Here is a 22,088-nt window from a genome sequence, read left to right as displayed (position 1 = left end):
CTGTGTTATACAGCCAGCACCGGCCTCTAGTCGCATTGATCAGAGCTGGCCTCTGGTCACTGCTGGTTAACCACTTAAATACCCTTCAGTTGCTGTGCTTCATAGGAGAGTGGGATTTTTATTTTTTGTTTTTCTTTTCCATTTCCAGTACGTTTTATAGTAAAGTGAATAGTGTCATTCAAGCTACGACCCGTCACGCAATAAAGATTCCTTTTATACCGTTGCGTAGATGCTAAAGTAAAAAATTATGACTCAGAAGTAAAAAAAAAACCAAACACCTGAAGTTCAAAAATGAAAATTTGCCCCATCGGAGAGGGCTTAGAAAAAATCAAGTTGTTTGAAAATCCAATGGCCAAAGTGAGGTACAAGGAGATGCCGGCGGTGGTTCAGTTCCTGGGTGATCTTTGTGTTTGTTAGATCTGAGGAGCACGTGTCGGAGTCTGCGGTTTATCGGCTCCCATGTTCGGAGTTCTTTCTGATATCAGTCGGAGTATTTTATTTGCTCAGTCTTTCCGAAGCCAAACCGATCTATTGCACAAGATAAAACGACAACCTGCTATGTAAATACCCAGTTGTCTGCAATGATTAATAAGCCCGGTAATCGCTCGCAACAGGCAAGCTATTCAGGACACACAAACCTTTTCAGCTAAGTATTAGATAATATTACTGAGCGATGCTTACCTGTCCGTTTTCATTCATCACTTGTTAGCATACCGGAGGCAGGTACCATTATGTGCAATGGGGCACAACTATGTCCTCCTTTTATAGTACAAATTTAAAATCCTATCTATCACTGAAGCCTAAGATATTTAGATCAACTGGCTCCTCAACTTCTTAAAGTACGGAATTCCTCACGGGTAGAAAGTTTTATACTAGAAACTTTCTACAATGCCAATATCGTGGTGATACTTAGACTGGATAAGCCTCCCGAAGATTGTGCATGATATAAACCCATAGCCTTATTAAATTTACTTACTAAAATATTGACCAAAGTTCCAGCAAATAGGCTAATAAAATAATTCAGGAAATTATTAACCCAGACCAGTGCAAATTTATTCAGGGTCGGTCTACATTATATGATCTAATGAGAACGCAGGTAATTGCACCGTTGGGTTGGAAAGATCCGAACGATTGGGCTTTGTCATCTCTGGATGCTGCTAAGGCCTTTGATTGGATTGAGTGGACCTACCTTGAAAAGACCCTTCTACATTTGACCAAGCTTCAGAAGGTGCATTGCAGTCTTGGCCAACTTTGCTTTCTACAACACTGGATAGCAGATAATTTCCCTAATTCTGAACACCAACTTGTGCCCTGTTTGAGTCTTCAGAGTCTATGGGCGATCTTAGTCACCAGAACAATACTCGAGCTCCTTCTTGCCAATTCAAAGACTTTCGGTTCGAGTGTGCACAGAGACCAAAAAGAGTTTTCAATTCAAGGACACCCTAGCTGAGTACCCTGTATGGCATAATAGTGCTCTTCACCAATTGCTACATTCCCAAGATCCTCAGCTTTGGTTGAATTTAGGGGTCAACAAACTGGCACAAATATATATCCAGGGTGTTCTTGTTTCCTTTGATCAATGTCAACAACTCTATCAACTCTCCAGACACTTTCTTTAGGTATCTGCAACTTAGGAATGCCTTTAGTACCCAGTTCCCAGACATTGAAAATTCTCTCATATCCTCATACCCCCCTGATAAAGATTCTAAGGAGCCAGGGACCCAAAGGTTTGATCTTTTTCATACTCCGTTACTAAGCAGGAGACGCTTCTCATCACCATTGTTAGTTGAGGTCAACTAGGGAGGGTATTACTGTTCTCCGTCTGAGGAGGATTGGAGCAAGGCTTTGACCTCCCCACAATATGGAAAGATGTCATGGCTATCCTCATAGAGATCATACAATCGCTTGTACCACTTTGCCCTAAGGTGTGTTTATTAGGAATTCTTGAGGAGACCAGGCCTCACTACCTTTTCATACTTCTTAGGAAGTTTTTGGCCCACAAGGCTATCACCATGAGATGAATGGACCCTAACAAATTTCTCGCTAGGTCAATATGGTAAATACTGCAGCTTCCTATTAGAGGGTGGTATATAAAAATACAGTCAAAAATCTGATAAGTTATGGAAACCTTGGTTTGATTCCCTTTTGACTCACACTAGTTCCCAGGCAATGAGGAGGAGTCTATCATAATAAAGTATGTGGTATTTGGTGCCCAACATGGGTATCTTAAGGTTTTGGTTGTTATATTAGACCCATGGTATGTAAAAGGCAGGGTTACCTTTGCCAGACAGCATTATTGAGCAATGAGAAATACTGTTTGTTCCGATGTAACCTTGTTAAATTGTACAATGTTCAAAAAAAAAGTTAGAAAAAAATGTTTAACTTGTTTAATTGAATAGTGTAAATCAAAACTACATTTTAGCATACAATGCATTGCGTAGTTGGGAGGGTATGAAGTGTTAAATGCAAGTCCATCATAGCTCTATGGGTTTTGTTTTTACGGCGTTCATTGTGACCCTGCTACATGATTCTCCAGGTCACTAAGATCATAGAATGTTGGGCATATTTTTAAAGCCCTGAAAACAGGATAGACGTGGAACCCGCAATGGCCCCGTCAGAGGTTCATAGAATCGTAGAATGTTAGAGTTAGAAGGAACCTCCATGGTCATCATGTCCAACCCCCGGCTCAATGCAGATGTCTGTCCAGCCTCTGTTTGAAGACTTCCATTGAAGGAGAACTCACCACCTCTCGTGGCAGCCTGTTCCACTCATTGATCACCCTCACCGTCAAAAAGGTTGTCTAATATCTAATCTGTATCTTCTTTTTCAGTTTCTTTCCATTGCTTCTCATGTTTCCATGTGCAAATGAGAATGATGATCCCTCTACACTGTGACATCCCTTCAGCTATTAAGTCTCCTCTTAGCCTTCTTTTTTGCAAGCTAAATATTCCCAGATCCTTTAACAGTTCCTCTTAGGACATACTTTGCAGTCCGCTCTCAATCCTGATAGCTCCTCTCTGAACTTGCTCTAGACTCTATGCTTCTCTTAATACATCCTTGAACTGTTTGTCTTTTTGCTGCTGCGTCACACTGTTGACTCATGTGCAGTCTGATCAATTAGTATACCCAAGTCTTTTTCACACGTTCTGTTGCTTAGTTCTGTTCCTTCTATTCTATAGATGTAATTTTCGTTTTTCTTGCCCAGATGTAGAATATTGCATTATCCCCTGTTAAATACCATTTTATTAGCTTCTGCCCATTGTTCAAGCTCATCTAGATCCTTCTGAATCCTTTCTGTCTTCTCTAGTGTTAGTTAGGCCTCCTAGCTTTGCATTGTCCGCAAATCTGATTAGTTTACCTTCAGTTCCCTTATTTAGATCATTTATAAAAATGTTGAACAATACTGGGGCCAGGACAAAGCTTTGTGGTACCCCACTTGAAACACTTTTCCAATTGGATGTGCAACCATTTATTCCCACTCTTCTGAGTACGATCACTGATCCAGTTATGAATCCACCTAACCGTAGCCTTGTCAGTCCCATACTTGGTCATTTTTTCAATAATGATAGTATGAGATACTTGATCAAATGCTTTGCTGAAGTTGAGATAGACTATTTCTACCGCATTTCCCTGATCCACCCAGTCAGTGATTCTCATAGAAGGGAATTAGATTAGTCTGGCTCTATTTAATTACTGTATTCTTATCCAACTACTTACATATATGCTGCTTAATAATTTGTTCAAATATATTTTCTGGTATATAAGAAAGGATCCATATTTGTCAGTCTCCATTTTATTTTTACGAACAGATCTGCTTTAAAGCTAATATTCAATTTTTTTTCTACTGTGCCGGTTGTGTTTACTTTGATTGTATATTTGCTGTGTAATTATTTTTCTCATTGATTATTCTTTCTCTCCTCACCAGCCGACAATCGAAGTAAGAAACGTGTTGGTCGTCGTCAGGACAAAAAGGATTTTTCAGTTTTCAAAGATCCAGATAATGAACTGAGAGTCAAAATCTCCCCACAGCTTCTCCTCGCTGCCCACCGATTCTTGTCCACGGGTAAATAACCTATATGTACCTTTTTATGTAAATCTAACAGTCCAGAATGTCTTGACAATCTAACATTTCCAATTTGTACAAATTTGATCTGTCATTCAATGGAAGGGTTGACACGGAGGTGAACAGAGCCTTAGGGCCCCCATATACATTAGACTGAAGTTGGCAGAACACAACCATATCGACGGCTTCAGCTGACACTGTGCATGGTAGCGCCGCCGGCTGATGGTCGCAATAGATGTCGATCACACAAGTCTGAAATCGGACTGTTGATCGCATTGTTCTCGCTGAGGTAAGTCTCCTGGCGACTTATCAGTCAATGGCTTTCTCATTATGAGCATAGGACCGCTCAGTCAAACGAGCACTCCTGTGCATGAAGAGTCAACCGATATGACGATCAGCCAAAGCATTGTTCAGCCAACAGCCTTCTCATGTGTATGGGTGACATTAGGTTTTCCCATCATTATAACCCCTCTTGCTCTTGCAGAGGTGGCCTTGTTTGCGCCTTCATTGGTGTCAGAGAAGACACTTCTGCGTCTCCTGAAGTATCCGGATGTGGTGCAAGACCTGCATTTCAATGACGATGAGAAGAAAGCATCTGAGCATTACTTGTATCAGCGCAACAAGATGGCTGACTACTTCATCCTGATCTTACAGGTATAAGGGTGTACTCAAATGATCTATAGATAGAGGGACCTCTGATAAGGTTGACTGTGGGGGGGGGAAAAATGAAATGTATATATATCTCTCTCTCAATATCTCGCGATATCTCCATATCTACACAGACAAATAATATATAATGAAAAAGATATTTTTCATCTTAATATGGACATTTGTATATAACTTCATATTTTTTTCCTTAATATAATATTCCCTTTATTTTTTTGAGTCCTGCGTGTGTGTGTGTGTGTACTTGGTATCACTGTGTTCAGAAACGCCTGATCTATAAAAATATAACAAAAATTAATCCGATCAGTAGAAGACAGAACGAGAAAAAAATTAATAACTCCAGAAATACGTTTTTGGTTGCCGTAACATTGCAATAACACACGATCAGAATCTACCTTAGAATGTTATCGATTAACCCCTTCATGTCACGCGCCGTACTAGTACTGCACATGTTGATGTGGGCTCCGGCACTGAGCCCACATCTTTTCCGGCATATGTCAGATGTTTTAAATAGCCGACATGTGCCTGTGACAGCTGCGGGTGGAATCAAACCACCCATGGCTGTTAACTCATTAAATGCTGCTGTCAAACTCTGACAGCGGCATTTCAATCGCGCTTCAGGCAAGTGTGCCGGAATTCCCGCCCATCGGTGACCCCGTCACGTGATCATGGGTCGGCATGACACCCAGAGGTCTCCAGTAGAGCTCTATGGTTGTCACTGCCGGATTGCGGATTGAGTGTTCCGCGCTCATAGCAAGTCAGCAATTCTGCTACATACAGGCGATCTGATCATCATTGCCTGTATGTAGCGGAGCTGATCGGGTTATGGCAGCCTCTAGTCTCCCACGAAAACTATTGAAGCATGCTAAAAGTGGAAAAAAAAAAAAAAGTTCTAAAATGATCAGTCCATGTGACCTGGGCCAATTTGATCATGGACGGATCATTGTGTCATCGCAATCACGGTGCTAGTGGGGATCTCACCGCTGCTCAGCCCTGCTGAGAACGGGGCCCAGTGACTGGAGGTACCCTCTATGACGTAACCCCCGGTCACTGACCCAGCAGCTTATTCACCAGTGGTTCTCAGCTTGAACAGTCGCATCTTGGCATCGTCCAGGTTGAAAACTAATTATCCTCCAGATATGGATTACGGCGTGGGACAGAACGACACAGGTATGTTATATTGCTGTTTAATTTTACTTTTATTACAGGAGAACGAGGGCTTCGGTGGAATAGGCGTTTGCTGAGTATAACTGTTTGTTATTTTTAAATAAAAAAGTAAAACTGTGTTTTGTTATAGAATATTCATCTTTATTTTTATATAGTGCTAAAAAATTCCACAGCTCTTTATAGTTTTGCACACATTATCATCGCTGTCCCCGTTGGGGCTCACAGTCTAAATTCCCTATCAGTATGTCTTTGGAATGTGGGAGGAAACCGGAGAACCAGGAGGAAACCCACGCAAACAGTGTGAGAACATACAAACTCCTTGCAGATGTTGTCCTTGGTGGGACTTGAACCCAGGACTCCAGTGCTGCAAGGCTGCAGTGCTAACCACTAAGCCACTGTGCTGCCCTATTTTATTTCTAATAAAAGACTGTATTCTGGCTGTGTCTTTATTTACCATATAACTATAGGATTAGTAATGGATAGGTGTCTTATAGATGTTTCTCCATTACTAAGCTGTGGGCTTGATGTCACCTAACAATATAAAGGTGACATCAACCCCACACATATGAACCCCACTTGCCACCGCTACAGGGCAAGTGGGAAGAGCCGGGCAAAGCGCCAGAATTGGTGCATCTAATAGATAAGCTTTTTCTGGGCAGCTGCGGGCTGCTGTTTTTAGGCTGGGGGGTCAATATCCATGGCCCCTTACCAGCCTGAGAACACCAGCCCCCCAGCTGTGAGCTTTAGCAAGGCTGGTTTTCAAAAATAAGGGGGACCCCACGCCATTTTTTTTTTTTCTTTTTTATTATTTACATTTCTTTTTTAAAAACAGCATGGGGACCCCTCTATTCTTGATAATCAACCTTGCTGAAGATGACAGCTGAGGTTTTCCCCCAGCTGTGAGTTTTGCCTGGCTGGTTATAGAAAATATCGTTTTTTTCATTAATTTATTTATAGCGCAGGTGGCGGCTGAATACCCCCATCAGCTGCTGCCTGCTGTCTCTTTTATCACTTAATTGTAACTCTCCTCATTCTCCCCTGCTCGCGCCGATCGCCGGCAGAGCAGGGGAAAATGATGTGTTCAGCACCCGGCGCCGGGGAACAGCGCTTACTGTAATGCTTCTTCCCCAGCGCTGATGCGTGTCACATGGATGACATTCATGTGTGTTATGCGTATGCTCTTGTGCTGGATGTTTTTTTGGCCTGTGCTGAGATTAAAAAAAACGGACATGTCAGCTTGTTTTGCCCACGGGGACACACACGGTCCGTGGAAACACACTGACATGCACAGACCCATTCACTTGAGTAGGCAAATAGCGCTCTGTTCCTCACGAGTCTCTCCGTATGGCTAGGTAGTACTGTACTTCTTAAATGTGGTTTTGATAACCTCGAGGGGTGCAGTTTTTAGAATGGTGTCACTTTTGGGTATTTTCTATCATATAGACCCCTCAAAGTGACTTCAAATGTGATGTGGTCCCTAAAAAAAAAATGAGAAATTGCTGGTCAACTTTTAACCCTTATAACGTCCTAACAAAAAAAAAAAAAAATTTTGGTTACAAAATTGTGCTGATGTAAAGTAGACATGTGGGAAATTTTAATTTAATTAAGTGTTTTATGTGACACATCTCTCTGATTTGGCCAAATTTCCTTTTTTTTTTTTTTTCACAAATAAACGCAAGTCACATCAAAGAAATTTTACCACTATCATGAAGTACATGATGTCACAAGAAAAAAATCTTAGAATCACCAGGATCCATGGAAGCATTCCAGAGTTATTAGTTCATAAAGGGACAGTGGTCAGAATTGTAAAAATTGGCCTGGTCATTAACCATGCAAACCACCCTCGGGGGTAAAGGGGTTAAAAAAGGGGTTAAAAAAAATATAAAAGTTCAAATCACCCCCCTTTTGCCCCATTCAAAATAAACAAAAAACAAACACACATATTTGGTATCGCCGCGTTCAGAATCGCCCGATCAATAAAAAAATAAAAAAAGAATTAACCTGATCGCTAAAATGCGTAACAATAAAGTCAAAACGCCAGAATTAAATTTTTTTGGTTGCCGCAACATTGCATTAAAATGCAATAACGGGCGATCAAAAGAACGTATCTGCACCAAAATAGTATCATTAAAAATGTCAGCTCGGCACGCAAAAAATAAGCACTCACCCGACCCCAGATCCCGAAATGTGGAGACGCTACGGGTATCTGAAAATGATGCAATTTTTTTTTTTACCACTTAAATAATAAAGAACCTAGACATGTTTGGTGTCTATGAACTCGTAATGACCTGGAGAATCCTAATGGCAGGTCAGGTTTAGCATTTGGTGAACATGGTTAAAAAAAAAAAATACAAAAAACAGTTGTGGGATTGCACTTTATTTGCAATTTCACCGCACTTGGAGTTTTTTTTTTCCCTTTTCCAGTGCACAGTATGGTAAAACCAATGGTGTCGTTCAAAAGTATAACTCGTCCCGCAAATAACAAACCTTCACACGGCCATATTGACCGAAAAATAAAGTTATGGCTCTCGGAAGAAGGAGAGCAAAAAAAACAGAAACTGAAAATGGCCCCGGGGTGAAGGGGTTACACTAGTACAATGTTCGACAGGACTCTGTCTTTTTGGGTCGGAGTCGATCCGCATGAGACATCTAGAATTGGGATGTCCACTCTTCCTTGTAGTAAGGCTCCAATCTGTCAGACTGCGGGGGAATCTCCTGTGTACAGCGCCCTCTTCAGGTCACCCATAGATATTCCATTGGATTCCGCTCTGGGCTGTGGCTGGGTCATTCCTACACTGTGATCTTCTGTAGACCTGTATCCGCTGTACATGAAATCACTCCAAGCAAATTGGGGGTGACTGGAGTACATTTTCACAAAAGTCTTGCTTCTTTAGAAAGTCACAATTATCAGAACATCCTAACCGCCCCCACAGGCAAACCTCAAGAAAATAAGCAAATCAATGAACACTGATAATATGAAAGTTGCAAATGGAAAAACACAAATGGACAAAAATGGTGTGAATGCAATAATGGATTGGACTCATATTGGACTCTGACCATTCAGTCATCATCTGCTGGAAACCTAGGCAGCAAGTGTTCAGCTTGCCTGCAGCACCTCCGCAGGAGAAATGGAGCATTGCAGAGCGCCCATTGAAATTGCAGCATTCTGTATTGCGATACCGACCGGTCCTCCAGAATGAGAAGTGATTCTTATATGAAGGGATGGTACTGTATACCTGAGAGCGGCCATCAGTCAGAGCTGTAGTGGTCTCTGTGCCTCCAGATGTCCACTGATCGTTGGTGGTGCTGACTGCGAGCCCCCACCATTCTGATATTGAAGACTTATCCTAAGGATGGCTTGATCGCTGTCGTGGATAACTGTCGTCTTACCCCCCAGAAAAAACCTCCAAAATCCGGTGCTGTCCTGTTGTCTAGTGTAATCTGTCTCCAGCAACAGAGGAGCTGAGACACTGCAGAAACTAGGATCTTGGCCTTTCTGCTCTCTCTTGTCTAACTGCATACAGGCAGGTATAAGAGTCTTTCGCTATTGGGCAGGCAAACCATTGGATAATGGCAGGAACAATGCGTGCTGGAAATTGAGGGAAGGAAAATGCCAGCACCTAGAGTGCTGGTAGAATGCTAATTAAGATTGGGTAGTTTAATCGGAGTGAATTGTAAGTTACAAGGTACGAGAATTGGAACAATTCCTGGACATATTAGTCTGGTTTGACTTGTTAGGGGAGGTGAGATCAGTAAGGGTCACGCTTTTCTACAGGCTTGGTATGAAAGGATAGCTGCGCTCCAGGACCCAACTTTATTTAGAGATTTTATCCTGTTTTTCTTTTTCCCTCTTTTTTTTTCCAGGGGAAGGTTGAAGTTGAGGCGGGAAAGGAGAACATGAAGTTTGAGTCTGGAGCCTTCTCTTACTACGGGGTGATGGCCATGAGCACTCCGTCAGCTAGTGGTGAGTAGTGCGCTCCTCGCCTTCCAGGTGTTGGTCTCCTCTGAACACACCTCTCATCTCCTGGTCTGGACATTGCCTTATTCTTTTGTTTCCTCCTCATAGTCCCATCTTTTTTTTTTTTTTTTTTCTTACCTCCATCTCCCAGCTCCTGTCCGTCATTCCATTAAAAGGGGGTCTCTGTTTTCGAGGTTAGCAGGTAAAGGAGACTGCATGCTGCGTGTATAGCGCGTGCTCCCACCTCTGCACCGCTTATATGGCCGCGGTGTAATGCCGCCATAGACATTGCACTGTATAACCGTATCCAGCTGCATGGTATTAGTGACCCGTTGTAACGTACCGAGGTGATTAACCCTGGGAGTCCTGCATGACGTCCGTTCATATTTGTTCCTTAACCCCTTCGGGATCGGCCAATCCCTTTTTTGGGGACTTTTTTTTTTTTTCACCCCTTCTTGCAAGTGCTGTAACTTTTTTTTTTTTTTTTTTTTTTCCCATTTCTTATCTTTCTGGTGATAGACCTAGCGATGCCAAATATGTTCATTAACCCGGCTGTCAATCAGCATGACTACAACAGTAATGCCCCGCCTACAGTACGGATAATTGGGAGCTGCTCTGTCAGCGTGAGGTCAAAGGGAGCGGGAATTGCCGTCTGGGCAGCACAGAGCAGTCAGGGCGTTACTTAGCAACTGCCTTCTGATCAGCGCTTCACCCCACGGCGGGAAGGGGAGGTGGGAATAACCCCAAAGTCCCAGTGATCCTTGTAACTTACAATTTTGGCACAAGCTCAGTAAGGTGTGTCTCTGCTCTTTTTTTAAGAAAAGTGATTAAAAATATACAGGGAAGCAACTTTTACCGTCAAGCGACTGTTATTCTCGATGTATACTGCCCTCATTTGGTAGAAAAGGGAATCTTTTTTTTTTTTTTTTTTTTTTTTTTTTTTCTTTTCATGAATTTATTATGGATCAACCCTTTAAGTGCCCGATTTTAGTTAGGGTGAGGGTGGGGTGGCTGTATCCTGTTTCTTATTCCTCACATTCTGAAGGCCATTTTCATTTTTTTCCATCAATTCAAGTGTATAAGGTGTTTTTTTTTTTTGTTGTTGTTTTTTTTTTTTAGCGATTCTATCAACGTTTAAAGGGAACCTGTCACCCCCAAAATCGATGGTGAGGTAAGCTCACCGTCATCAGGGGCTTATCTACAGCATTCTGTAATGCTGTAGATAAGCCCCCGATGTTACTTGAAAGATGAGAAAAAGAGGTTAGATTATACTCACCCAGGGGCGTTCCCGCTGTGGTCTGGTCAAATGGGCATCTCAGGTCCGCTCCGGCGCCTCCTATCTTCATTCCATGACGTCCTCTTCTGGTCTCCGCGCCACGGCTCCAGCGCAGGCGTACTTTGTCGGCCCTGTTGAGGGCAGAGCAAAGTACTGCAGTGCGCAGGCGCCTGACCAGTACCGCGGCGTGAAGACAAGAAGAGGACATCATGGAATGAAGGTAGGAGGCGCTGTACCGGGCCTGAGACGCCCATCGTACCGGGACTGCCCCTGGGTGAGTATAATCTAACGTCTTTTTCTCCTCTTTCAGGATACATCGGGGGCTTATCTACAGCATTACAGAATGCTGTAGATAAGCCCCTGATGCCGGTGAGCTTACCTCACCATCGATTTTGGGGGTGACAGGTTCGCTTTAACAATTTGCACACTTTACGGGCAGTGTGCACATCAATCTGAGTCAGTATAGTAGGGACGATAACACATGTATGTTTTGGGGGAGTTTTGATTTGTTTTCCATGTTGACATATCTGTGTGAGTGAGAGCTTGATTTTTGTGAAATGAAAGGTCATTTTCATTGATCCCATTTTGGGGTCTTTTTGGTTTAAAAAATAAAAATAAATAAATAACCCTGTCTGTTTATGAAGATCGGTTCATTTATCTATTTTGTGTGGGTGGAGGATGAGGGGGAATCCACATTAACGGCTATTTTTGTACCATTTATCGTAAAGGATCAAAAATTATATTAGTTGCATAGTTTTGATTTTGGGAAAAAAAATTTCCCCCTCAGAATATTTAGTCTTTATCGGGGTCGTGAACATATGGTTCCCATATAACAGACTGCTGCACTTATGATTCCTGTCAGTTGTGATCACAGGCCCCATGTATGACCCTGTTACCGATGTCCATCTCCTCTCTCCGTGTGACAGAGCTCCGCTCCCCATCTCATATGGGCAGCCTGAACCGCTCCACGTCGCTTAGCCATGACCGTTCGGACTCCATGTCCTCCACCATCAGTGGCAGTAACACGCAGCTCAGCACCCAGGCGCAGTACACGGCAGACTTCAGCGTGCGAGCCCTCGCCGACCTGCAGTATGTAAAGGTGGGTGTCATCATGTGCCAGGAGACCACCGTTCTGTTCTCAGGTGGGTGCAGGACGACGAGTCCCCTACAAGGTAAAGGCGTTGGCCACCAATTTTCACGTTCTGATTGTGGATATAAAGAAATATGGATTCTCACATAAGGCAACAATGCCTCTTCACACGCTGTAGTGTGTCCTCCAGTGAGGGACCGCTGCAACAGAATTATAACAAAACAGAAAAGGCGAGAAGAGATCCTAAGGGGAGAGGAAGAGATCCTAAGGGGAGAGGAAGAGATCCTAAGGGGAGAGGAAGAGATCCTAAGGGGAGAGGAAGAGATCAGCAAGGTTGTCATGTGGATTTTAATGCATCTTAACCATGTACTGGTATTTTTTTTTTTATTTTTTTTTTTAGATATTGACCAGTGGTGAAAACGTTTTTAGAAATGTTTGCATGTCCGTTTCTATTATGACTGTGGATTGCATCCTTTTCAATGTAGTGGAAGAGCATTGCACAGCCTATAAGTCTCCTTACACTGGCAAGTCACTCGCCACAAGGAGAAACGTTACCGCTTACAAACCATTCAGAAGCCTCTCGTACAGCCAAATCAGATTTCATGCTTTGCACTGAGAGGCAACACCCCGAAATTCGTGCAAATATAGATACTGGTTTGGCTTTTATCAGAAGTCATATGGCAAGGCTCGATAAAGGGTCGATATTGACTTTTAGGATTGTTACTTCCAATAAGTGGCACTACAGTTCATGTCCACTTTCTCCCAGAAGCGGCAATTTGCATATTTAATTTCCCAGAGGAGCATTGCATGGCCTGTAAGTCTCCTTACACTGGCATTTTAGGCTTGTCGCTCCCCAGAAGGAGAGACGTTGCTCCTTAGACCCAAATTAGTAAATCAAATCAAAGCAAATCAGTAAAATCAGTTATGAGTTTACGGTGAATATCCATGTGTAGCACATATATTTCATATGTGAATCCCTCCTTTAAAGTCCGTCATGAAGTTCTATAAATATGAACTTTGTTTATTTACGGGTTTAATTTTTATGGTATTTACCAACAGGGCGGTGCTCACGAGATTCCTCAGGGGCGTGTGTTTAGAATTGCCCTTTGAGTTCCGCCCCCTCGGTAAAGGCCATACAAAATAGCACTAAATAAAAAGGTAAAGACCATACAAATTAGCATGGAATATAAAGCTCCATATCTCTGGAACCGTATGGCAGGTTTTTCGCAAACAGCCGAGCAGCAGGAATAAAATAGGAGCCAAGACTGACCGCTTTTGACCTGGTGACACGTTGCCTTTGATGATCTGTGTGGTGCCAGATTTAAGCTGCTTGAGTCAGTATCCATTATGAATGCAGTAATTATAGTCCCTTAGGGCTTGTTCACAAGTTGTGTTTTTGCAACAAATGAAACAGCTGCATTTTACAGTATCAGGAAAATGAAAGATGTCTGAAGGCTCGGGCAGACGTTGCTTATTTTTTTTCTTGCAGATTTGAAGCAGTTTCAGATTTTCAGCCTGTCAATTTTTTTTTACAGTTTTTGCAGCATTTTTCACCCAATCAAATGAATGGGGAAAACTGCATAAGGCAAAACGCATGCGAAACTGTGCATACTTTATAGTTTTCCTGCCAACAGACATGTTTTTGGTGCAGAAATGAACCTTACACAGGAACTGATGACCTGAAGCCGTTACTTCTGGGGGGCTGTAGCTGAGAAGTACTGGTTTCATGTGGTAGTGATGGTAGCCGCTTTCTGTCTTTTCTTTCAGATCACCAGAGAACAGTACCAAGGTGCCCTGTTGTCTTCCCGTATGGACAGTAGTCCACAGTCTCCCGAGGGAGGAATCCACAAACCTGACAACTCCTTGTCGGAGCGCAGCGAGGTTTTGGTGGATGAAACTACCAGCCTTCTGAACCAAAGGAACTCTCAGCACAGCTTGCACCATAACGCGGTTTGACGGCACTGACGGAGCGCGGCTCGGCCAGTACTTTATCCGTTTAGACAAACCGCTTGCAATATCTGAACTGGACAGAGAGCGGCAATACACTGCATGCCAAGCTTTATCTTGCCAGGGTCAAACCAGAAAACTTTGAGGCTGCAGAGATGCCCTCTTCTCACCTGGCTGGTCCTCTGTCATTTATCTGCTATCCGGATCTTCTGCAGTGGAGTATCGGAGCAACGTCCTGCAGCGTTGGAGAATACTGACCTACACGAGATGTCATGGCTACCAAAGGGGATCTGGCTGATCAAGACTCTGCAATAATTTGGGGATCGCGTGATGCTGGGGCAAGCATCAACTCAGGGAAGGATTTCTACATGTGCACTGGAGACCCCCCTCCAAAATCTAAATAAGGGGGTCGATTTGTTTGTCTTCCTGCGGGGAATGGGTAGCATTCAGTCTTCCTTTCTATGTGGCTTTATACCCACAAATTGCCCGTTCTTCCACCACCCCCGCCTACCTGTCTGTTATTATAGAAACGAGCGAGCGCTGGCCCTGACTTTAATTACTGTATCGTCGGCCAAGTTACCCGGGTGTTAAATTCTGGTTTTAGTTTCCGGGGCTCCATATTATAGGCTAAAACAAGGAGTCTTTATTAATAAGCAATTTAACGGTATCGGTAAAAATGGTTGTGCCACTTTCCATCAGTGTTGGTGAAGCTTTCTTTGTGCCAGGATAGGTAGATAACCGGGCAGTGAAGAAAGCCTTCATTTACCACCAGTGTTGTATAGGGGAATTTGCATCACATTGCTGATGTAGCAGGGCAGTATAGATGGTGTCTGTGCGTGCGGCACTATTCCATATGCTCCTTTTACAAGTCTACTAGACAACCCTCCCCACCATACCATATAATTATAGCTTACTGTGCCCATTGGGGCTGTGGCACCACATTGCGTGGGGTATAAATCGGGTGTATTACTACCGTGGACCACCAGGTTGCCGCCGCTTCGGCGCACACACTATATATATATATATTTGTGCGCTACGTATTTATTCCCCATGATCTCTCATCTCACTGCTGCCCTGCGTTGCTTGTTTTCCTTTGATGCACAAATGGAAATGGTTTTTAACTTTTTATTTGTTAGTGTCCATCATACAAATAACATTGCAGTAAGGTGCGACATAAAGAAAAATCGTATGGTCGGGTGAAACGACAAGTTCGGCTTGCAGATCCATTTTAAACCAGAGTCCTTTTTGTCTGTATAACGCGTATACGGGCATTTTATTTCTAGGTATGTCGACGAGATCATCCCCCCTTATTTATTTTTTTTAAAATGGTACTTGTAATGGGGTATCAATGATGGCGTGTCTGTTAAATTCACCATATGTTTGACGGAAAAGTGTGTATCGCCGCCACATCTCTGAACCTGCTGGAGCAGTTTTTCTTGCTTGGGTAAAAGTGCAGTTTGGCTTCAGGCAACTTCCAAATCCAAACAGGTAACTTAACCCTTCCCAGGCCGAGAGGACGTCCTTAGAGTATGAATGATGACTCCTTAACCTTTAGGGTGCCCCATTGTCAGTGGGTCTTCAGATTGCTGTATGATGGAGGATGGAAAACTGCTTTACGCTGGTTACAGAGTAAAGCGCTTCACCCTCCTCACATGAGGCTCATGGCAGTCACAGTCGCCAATATAGACTGGTTGAGGTGACCTTCTGGTGTGTATGGAGGCGCAGGCCGACTAGTGGTCGGAGAAGTTGATCTGTCGTGTCAGATTTTGGGCAGCTGAACGCTTCGTTCATGAGATAAGCTGCGGAGATGTCAGTTGTCGGCTTTATCATAGGGCACACAGGAGCGCTCGCCCAAACTGGTGCTCCTGTGTATGGGAAAGCAGGTGAGGTGGCTGTCAGATGACGCCGATCTAATTCTTAACGGGAGGGTGAGGTGGGCTCAAACTGCACTTGGTGGAAAAGTGTGGGGGGCTTCACTGCGGGAGCGGGCTGTGCACATTAATGGAGTTGGCACTCAACATGTTACTATTGTCAGCTTGTTTTGTCATGATTGGAACGATAGTCTAATTCCAGCATCACAGAAATGGATAATTTTTGATAAGACTGTTATCCACCACAGCTATAATGAGCAGTAATAAGTGGTCACGTACACAGAAGAGGGCATCCATTCGTGGGGCCTGGGTCCAGGGACCTGATCCGGAGCCCCTGCCAACCTCCTCCTACCCGTCGGCACGCGCGGCTCCTCTTTTGTTTAGCTGGCACAATGTTATCGTGACGCACACATGAGATCGCACCATGCCAGCTAATTAGGAGGAGCCGTGGATGGCGACAGGTCGGAGGGGGTTGGCAGCGGCTCCTGTCCGGTGCTCACGGACCTAATCGCTTGGGCTAAGGTCCTTTGAATCTATTCACTCATCTCTAGTCACATACAGTAAAATATCTCACACACGTTCTGCCAGTACAGATAATAGTCTGCCATGTAGTGGCTACAGTCTGGGCATTATCACTTGAAGGGGTTGTTGGGTGGGCTGCTCGCTTCATTATTGGGCAGTGAGTGGCGCTGATGACGATGCACCCTCTATATAACAGCTTACACGTGTGCATGAGTGCCTGGTATTGTGCACATCTGATTCTAGTGTCTAGATACCAGCCGAGTGTGCACACAGCCATTTCAGATAAGTATACACTTCAGGGTGGCAGCTGTAGGGTGGGCATACACTTTATGGTGGCAGTTGTAAGGTGAGCATACACTTCGTGGTGGCAGCTGTAGGGCGGGCATACACTTCATGGTGGCAGCTGTAGGGCGGGCATACACTTCAGGGTGGCAGCTGTACGGCGAGCATACACTTCATGGTGGCAGTTGTAGGGTGGGCATACACTTCATGGTGGCAGCTGTAGGGCGGGCATACACTTCATGGTTACAGTTCTAGGGCGAGCATACACTTCATGGTGGCAGTTGTAGGGCGGGCATACACTTCACGGTGGCAGCTGTACGGTGGGCATACACTTGGTGATGGCAGTTGTAGGGCAGGCATACACTTCGTGGTGGCAATTGTAGGGCGGGCATACACTTCGTGGTGGCAGTTGTAGGGTGGGCATACACTTCATGGTAGCAGTTGTAGGGTGGGCATACACTTCACGGTGGCAGCTGTAGAGTGGGCATAAACTTCACGGTGGCAGCTGTAGGGCGGGCATACACTTCACGGTGGCAGTTGTAGGGTGATCATACACTTCACGGTGGCAGTTGTAGGGTGGGCATACACTTCATGGTAGCAGTTGTAGGGTGGGCATACACTTCATGGTTACAGTTCTAGGGCGAGCATACACTTCATGGTGGCAGTTCTAGGGCGGGCATACACTTCACGGCAGCTGTACGGTGGGCATACACTTCACGGTGGCAGCTGTAGAATGGGCATAAACTTCACGGTGGCAGCTGTAGGGCGGCATACACTTCGTGGTGGCAGTTGTAGGGCGGGCATACACTTCGTGGTGGCAATTGTAGGGCGGGCATACACTTCGTGGTGGCAGCTGTGGGACGGGCATACACTTCGTGGTGGCTGTTGTGGGGTGGGCATACACTTCGTGGTGGCAGCTGTGGGGCGGGCATACACTTCATGGTGGCAGCCAAACCCACAGATTTTGGCATAACCAGAAGACCCTATATGGTGAATATGGACCTCTTGACTCGCACAGGCACGGTTCTTTTGTTCTCAGGTGATGAGTTGCCATCGGACCCCTCTGCCGCTAGCTTACGTCCCTGCCCCGTTCAGCACACCTGCACCCTCAGGCTTCACTTTTCCTTCAGACCCCCAGATACACGTGCATGCTGTCTGAAGTATGTTGCCATCTAGGAACCCCATTTTGCAGTTGTGGATATACGTGGACTTGGTGAATATGCGGGTGTTTTAGAGAGATAATTGGCTTGTCCCCCATAGGGCTTACAGGGCCTGATGTGACAGTATATGGGATGTACCGCGCTGCAGAATAGGATTGTGCCATATGAGAAACCGAAAATATTATGCATCAAACGTGAATAATTCTTTTTAAAGTACATTGCAGGATTGTATCTTGTACTAGTCCAGAGTAACAGTCTGTAATAATCCAGAGCTGCATTCACAATTCTGCTGGTTGTTGTTCGAGCCAGTTGTCAGGCGCATTCCTATTAACCTACAATGTAATGGGCGCCATCTCCCTGTACAATACCCAGAATGTGCATATTCTCACCTCTGCAGGCATTAGACCAGTGGTGAATGCTGGGAGATTTCAGCTCTGAAGGTTCCAGAATTGTGAATGCAGCTCTGAATCCACCACACAAGCTGTTACACTGCATTAAATTACGAGAAATGCAGTACTGTTAGAAAATTACTCCGCTTTATGTATAATTCTAGATGTAAACTGTGATCCGTGTACAATTAGCACATTTTAAAAGGGGATGTCCAGCTTTAAAGATTGATGTTGTATTTTTTAGGATAGGTTTTACACCCCTTTAAAAAAAAAAAAAAGACTTCTTCCATGTCAATGAGCAAAATGTTTAACAGTTATCGACAGATGTGTCGTCCATTGTTGAAAAAATTATGTGTAAACCAAACCCCCCGCACAAAAAAAAAATCGGCACAACTTCCCATTTACTTGAATTCAGCTGAACTGCGATATCTGGACTAGATGGGGGGTTTCTTGGGGGACGAGGGAGAACCCATGCTGCTGCCGGACACTTCTGATCGGCTTCTGTATACCATGCCATTGACGAAGCACCAAGGTGTCGTACACGGCGGAGGCTCTGATCAGATAGAGCGGCATCGTAGCGGTATACTCATGAATCGGATGGGTGATTATTGTAGGATCACAGGGCCCCGACCTTTCCTGTGAACACTGGTTCTGTAACCTCCAGGTAAGCCAAACCTCCGACTCCTCAATTTCCATGACTCCGACTCCACCAAATTGGGCTCCGACTCCACAGCCCTGACAGCACTGGTTAGGCCCCTTTCACGCATCAGTTTTTTGCTATCAGTCGCAATCTGTCGAATTTTGAAAAAAAGAATCCGACGACTGATGCCGCCGGACCCGGTTTCTTTCTCATAGACGTGTGTCCATCGAAAATTGTTTGTCCGGCGGCCGGAGACAACGGACAAAGTAACGGTTTTTTTTTTGTGTACGTCGAAAAATCAGACAGCGATGGATAGAAGCCTATGGGCGCCAGATCCGTCAAACGATGGACGGCGACGGATTCCGTTTTTTTTTTTTACTGAGCATGCTCCGATTTATTTAGGATCCGCTAGCCAGATCCGCTAGTCTGATTCGTCGAAAAAACAAACAAATCCGTCGCATCAGTTTTTCACAATCTGCGACTGATCTGTAGAGCCAACGGATTGTGACTGACGGCAAAAAACTGATGTGTGAAAGGGGCCTTAGCCAAATCTCCGACTCCTCAATTTCCATGACTCCGACTCCACAGCCCTGGTAACCACTATGTAATACATTGTATTGGGTGGTCATGTATGTGCCCCCCTGCTCTATTCAGTATTATGTGCCCGAGATGATCTCCCATCATTCCCATAATAATGAAATGGCGCAGTAGCACTTGTTCAGTAAAACTCGGGGGCACTCTGCATCATGATTGGTGTAGGATAGTGATGTTATCCGAGCATGCTCGGGTGCTACCCAAGTGTCTTAAGAATACTCAATAAATTGGAGTCCCCGTGGCTGTTCGACAATCGCAGTACATGCAGGTATTCCTGTTTTTTAGGCAATCCCTGCATCTGTTGCGGCCGCGGGGACTCTAACGTATTATTCGAGCACTCGGATAGCACCCGAGCATGCTCAGATAACACCTTATCCAAGCCCGTTCGCTCATCACTAGCGCCAATCATACATTTAAATTGTTTTTTTGTTTTCTTCAAAGAAATTGGCTTCATCTTCAGAAGACCCCTTTTAAAAAGGAAAAATAGGCCTATAAAAACATATAATGGCTGCCAATATTAATCAGATTCCGGCTTTTATTAGTCCAGATTTGGGTGGGATATGAAAGCCGTGGTGGGATTGGTGGCTACAAGGACTAATGGGCTTCTAATGCGCACAAGCCATACGCCGTCTGGTGCAGGATCCTTCGCTGCGGTGGGGAGATCACCGGATCTGATCCTTCTTGCTCAGGGACTGGAAACGAAGCAGAATTCTGAAATTAAAATCTTCACCTGTTTACAGAGTTCCAGAAGAAGGGAAATGGTTTTGGTTTTAATTTCTTTTTTTTCCCCGGTTTTCTTTACCCTCAGAAGGGGTGGTGGGTGGAAAATAAAGTGTGTACGATTTACGATGATTGTAAATAAAAAATTGTTTAATTATTAAAGAGTTTATTATTTAATGTTTTTGTCTGGAGCCGTTCTGTACGTGTGCTGCCTTGTGTAGATTGTGGCCTATAACTGGGCAGATTGGACATGTCTGCTGGTGTCTGCAGGAAATCGCCCATCAGCCTCCCTCACCTTCTGACATATGGCGACCATCACCCTGCTTCTGGCCCTCTTGGATCCCACCGTTTAACCCCTTAATGACAACCCAATTTTGACCTTAATGACCAAGCCAACATTTACCATTCTGACCAGTGTAACTTTATAAGGTTATAGTTCTAGAACGCTTCAACGGATCACACTGATTCGGAGATTGTGTTTTCGTGACATATTGTACTTCATGATAGTGGTAAACTTTCTTCGATATGACTTGCGTTTATTTGTGAAAAAAATTGAAATTTGGCAAAATTTTTAAAAATTTCACAATTCTCAAAATTGTAATTCTTATATCCTTTAAATCGGAGAGTTAGGTCACACAAAATAGTTAATAAATAACATTTCCCACATTTCTACTTTACATCAGCACAATTTCGGAAACATTTGTTTTTGTTAGGAAGTTATAAGGGTTTAAAGTTGACCAGCGCTTTCTCATTTTTCCAACAAAATTTGCAAAACTTTTTATTTTTTAGGGACCTCCTCACATTTGAAGTGACTTTGAGTGGTCTACATGACAGTACCAAAAAGTGACATCATTCAAAAAACTGCACCCCTCAAGGTACTCAAAACCACATTCAAGAAGTTTGTTAACGATTCAGGTGCTTCACAGGAACTGAAACAATGTGGAAGGAAAAATTAAATGAAAATTTTTCATCGAAAATTTACTTTAGACCCAAACTTTTTTTTTTTTCACAAGGATAACCGGAGAAAATTGACCCCAAAATTCGTTGTACAATTTCTCCTGAATACACAGATACCTTATTTGTGGGGGAAATCTACTGTTTAGGCGCACAGCAGGGCTCGAAAGGGAATGCGCGCCATTTGACTTTTTTTGATGCAAAGTTTGCTGGAATAATTAGCGGATGTCATGTTGTGTTTCGAGAGCCTCTGATGTGCCTAAACAGTGGAAACCCCATTTTATAAACCACATGCCTCAAGGATTTTATCCACGGATATAGTGAGCATTTTGAAGCCACAGGTACGACACAGAATTTGAGAACATTAGGTCGTCATATTAAATACGTCATCATTAGTGTTGAGCTCAAGTGTTCACTAACTCCAGTTTGCATCGGGTGCTCGGGTAGGCACCCAACATCGCAAATGCCCACCCTGCATGTTTCTCAGCTGTTAGACACCCAAAAAACGTCGGGATCTGCGATACTCCGTGCATACCCGATCATCCAATGCAAACTTGAGTAGCTAGCACTTGCGCTCAAAACTAGTCGTCATAACGTCATATTTAATTTTTTTACTTTAAAAAAAACGCTATCCCATGGGAAAAAATACATATTTTATCATTTTTATCTAAGGGGTGACAAGGGGATTTGTATCACTATTTTTATTTTGATCACGCTGATAGACCCCATCACAGTGATCAAAAGGGACCATTAGGAAAAATGTTTTACTTTTCTCTCTTCTGACACTAT

The 22,088-nt window shown here is 43.9% G+C and overlaps 1 protein-coding gene across 1 annotated transcript in view; it reads left to right on the top strand.

The window, feature by feature from the left end:
- CNNM4 (cyclin and CBS domain divalent metal cation transport mediator 4) overlaps positions 1–20,522 on the top strand; it is a 41,241-nt gene extending 20,719 nt beyond the window's left edge. The window contains exons 4-8 of the mRNA XM_077262886.1: positions 3,926–4,063; positions 4,548–4,717; positions 9,761–9,860; positions 12,057–12,229; positions 13,988–20,522. Of these exons, the coding sequence (XP_077119001.1) occupies positions 3,926–4,063; positions 4,548–4,717; positions 9,761–9,860; positions 12,057–12,229; positions 13,988–14,176 (770 nt within the window). The 3' untranslated portion in view covers positions 14,177–20,522. The remainder of the gene's footprint in view (positions 1–3,925; positions 4,064–4,547; positions 4,718–9,760; positions 9,861–12,056; positions 12,230–13,987) is intronic.
- The last annotated feature ends 1,566 nt before the right edge of the window (positions 20,523–22,088 follow it).

The sequence above is a fragment of the Ranitomeya variabilis genome, chromosome 5, assembly GCF_051348905.1.
Source record: "Ranitomeya variabilis isolate aRanVar5 chromosome 5, aRanVar5.hap1, whole genome shotgun sequence".
Lineage (NCBI taxonomy): Eukaryota > Metazoa > Chordata > Amphibia > Anura > Dendrobatidae > Ranitomeya > Ranitomeya variabilis.
This window is presented reverse-complemented; position numbering and strand designations above follow the sequence as displayed.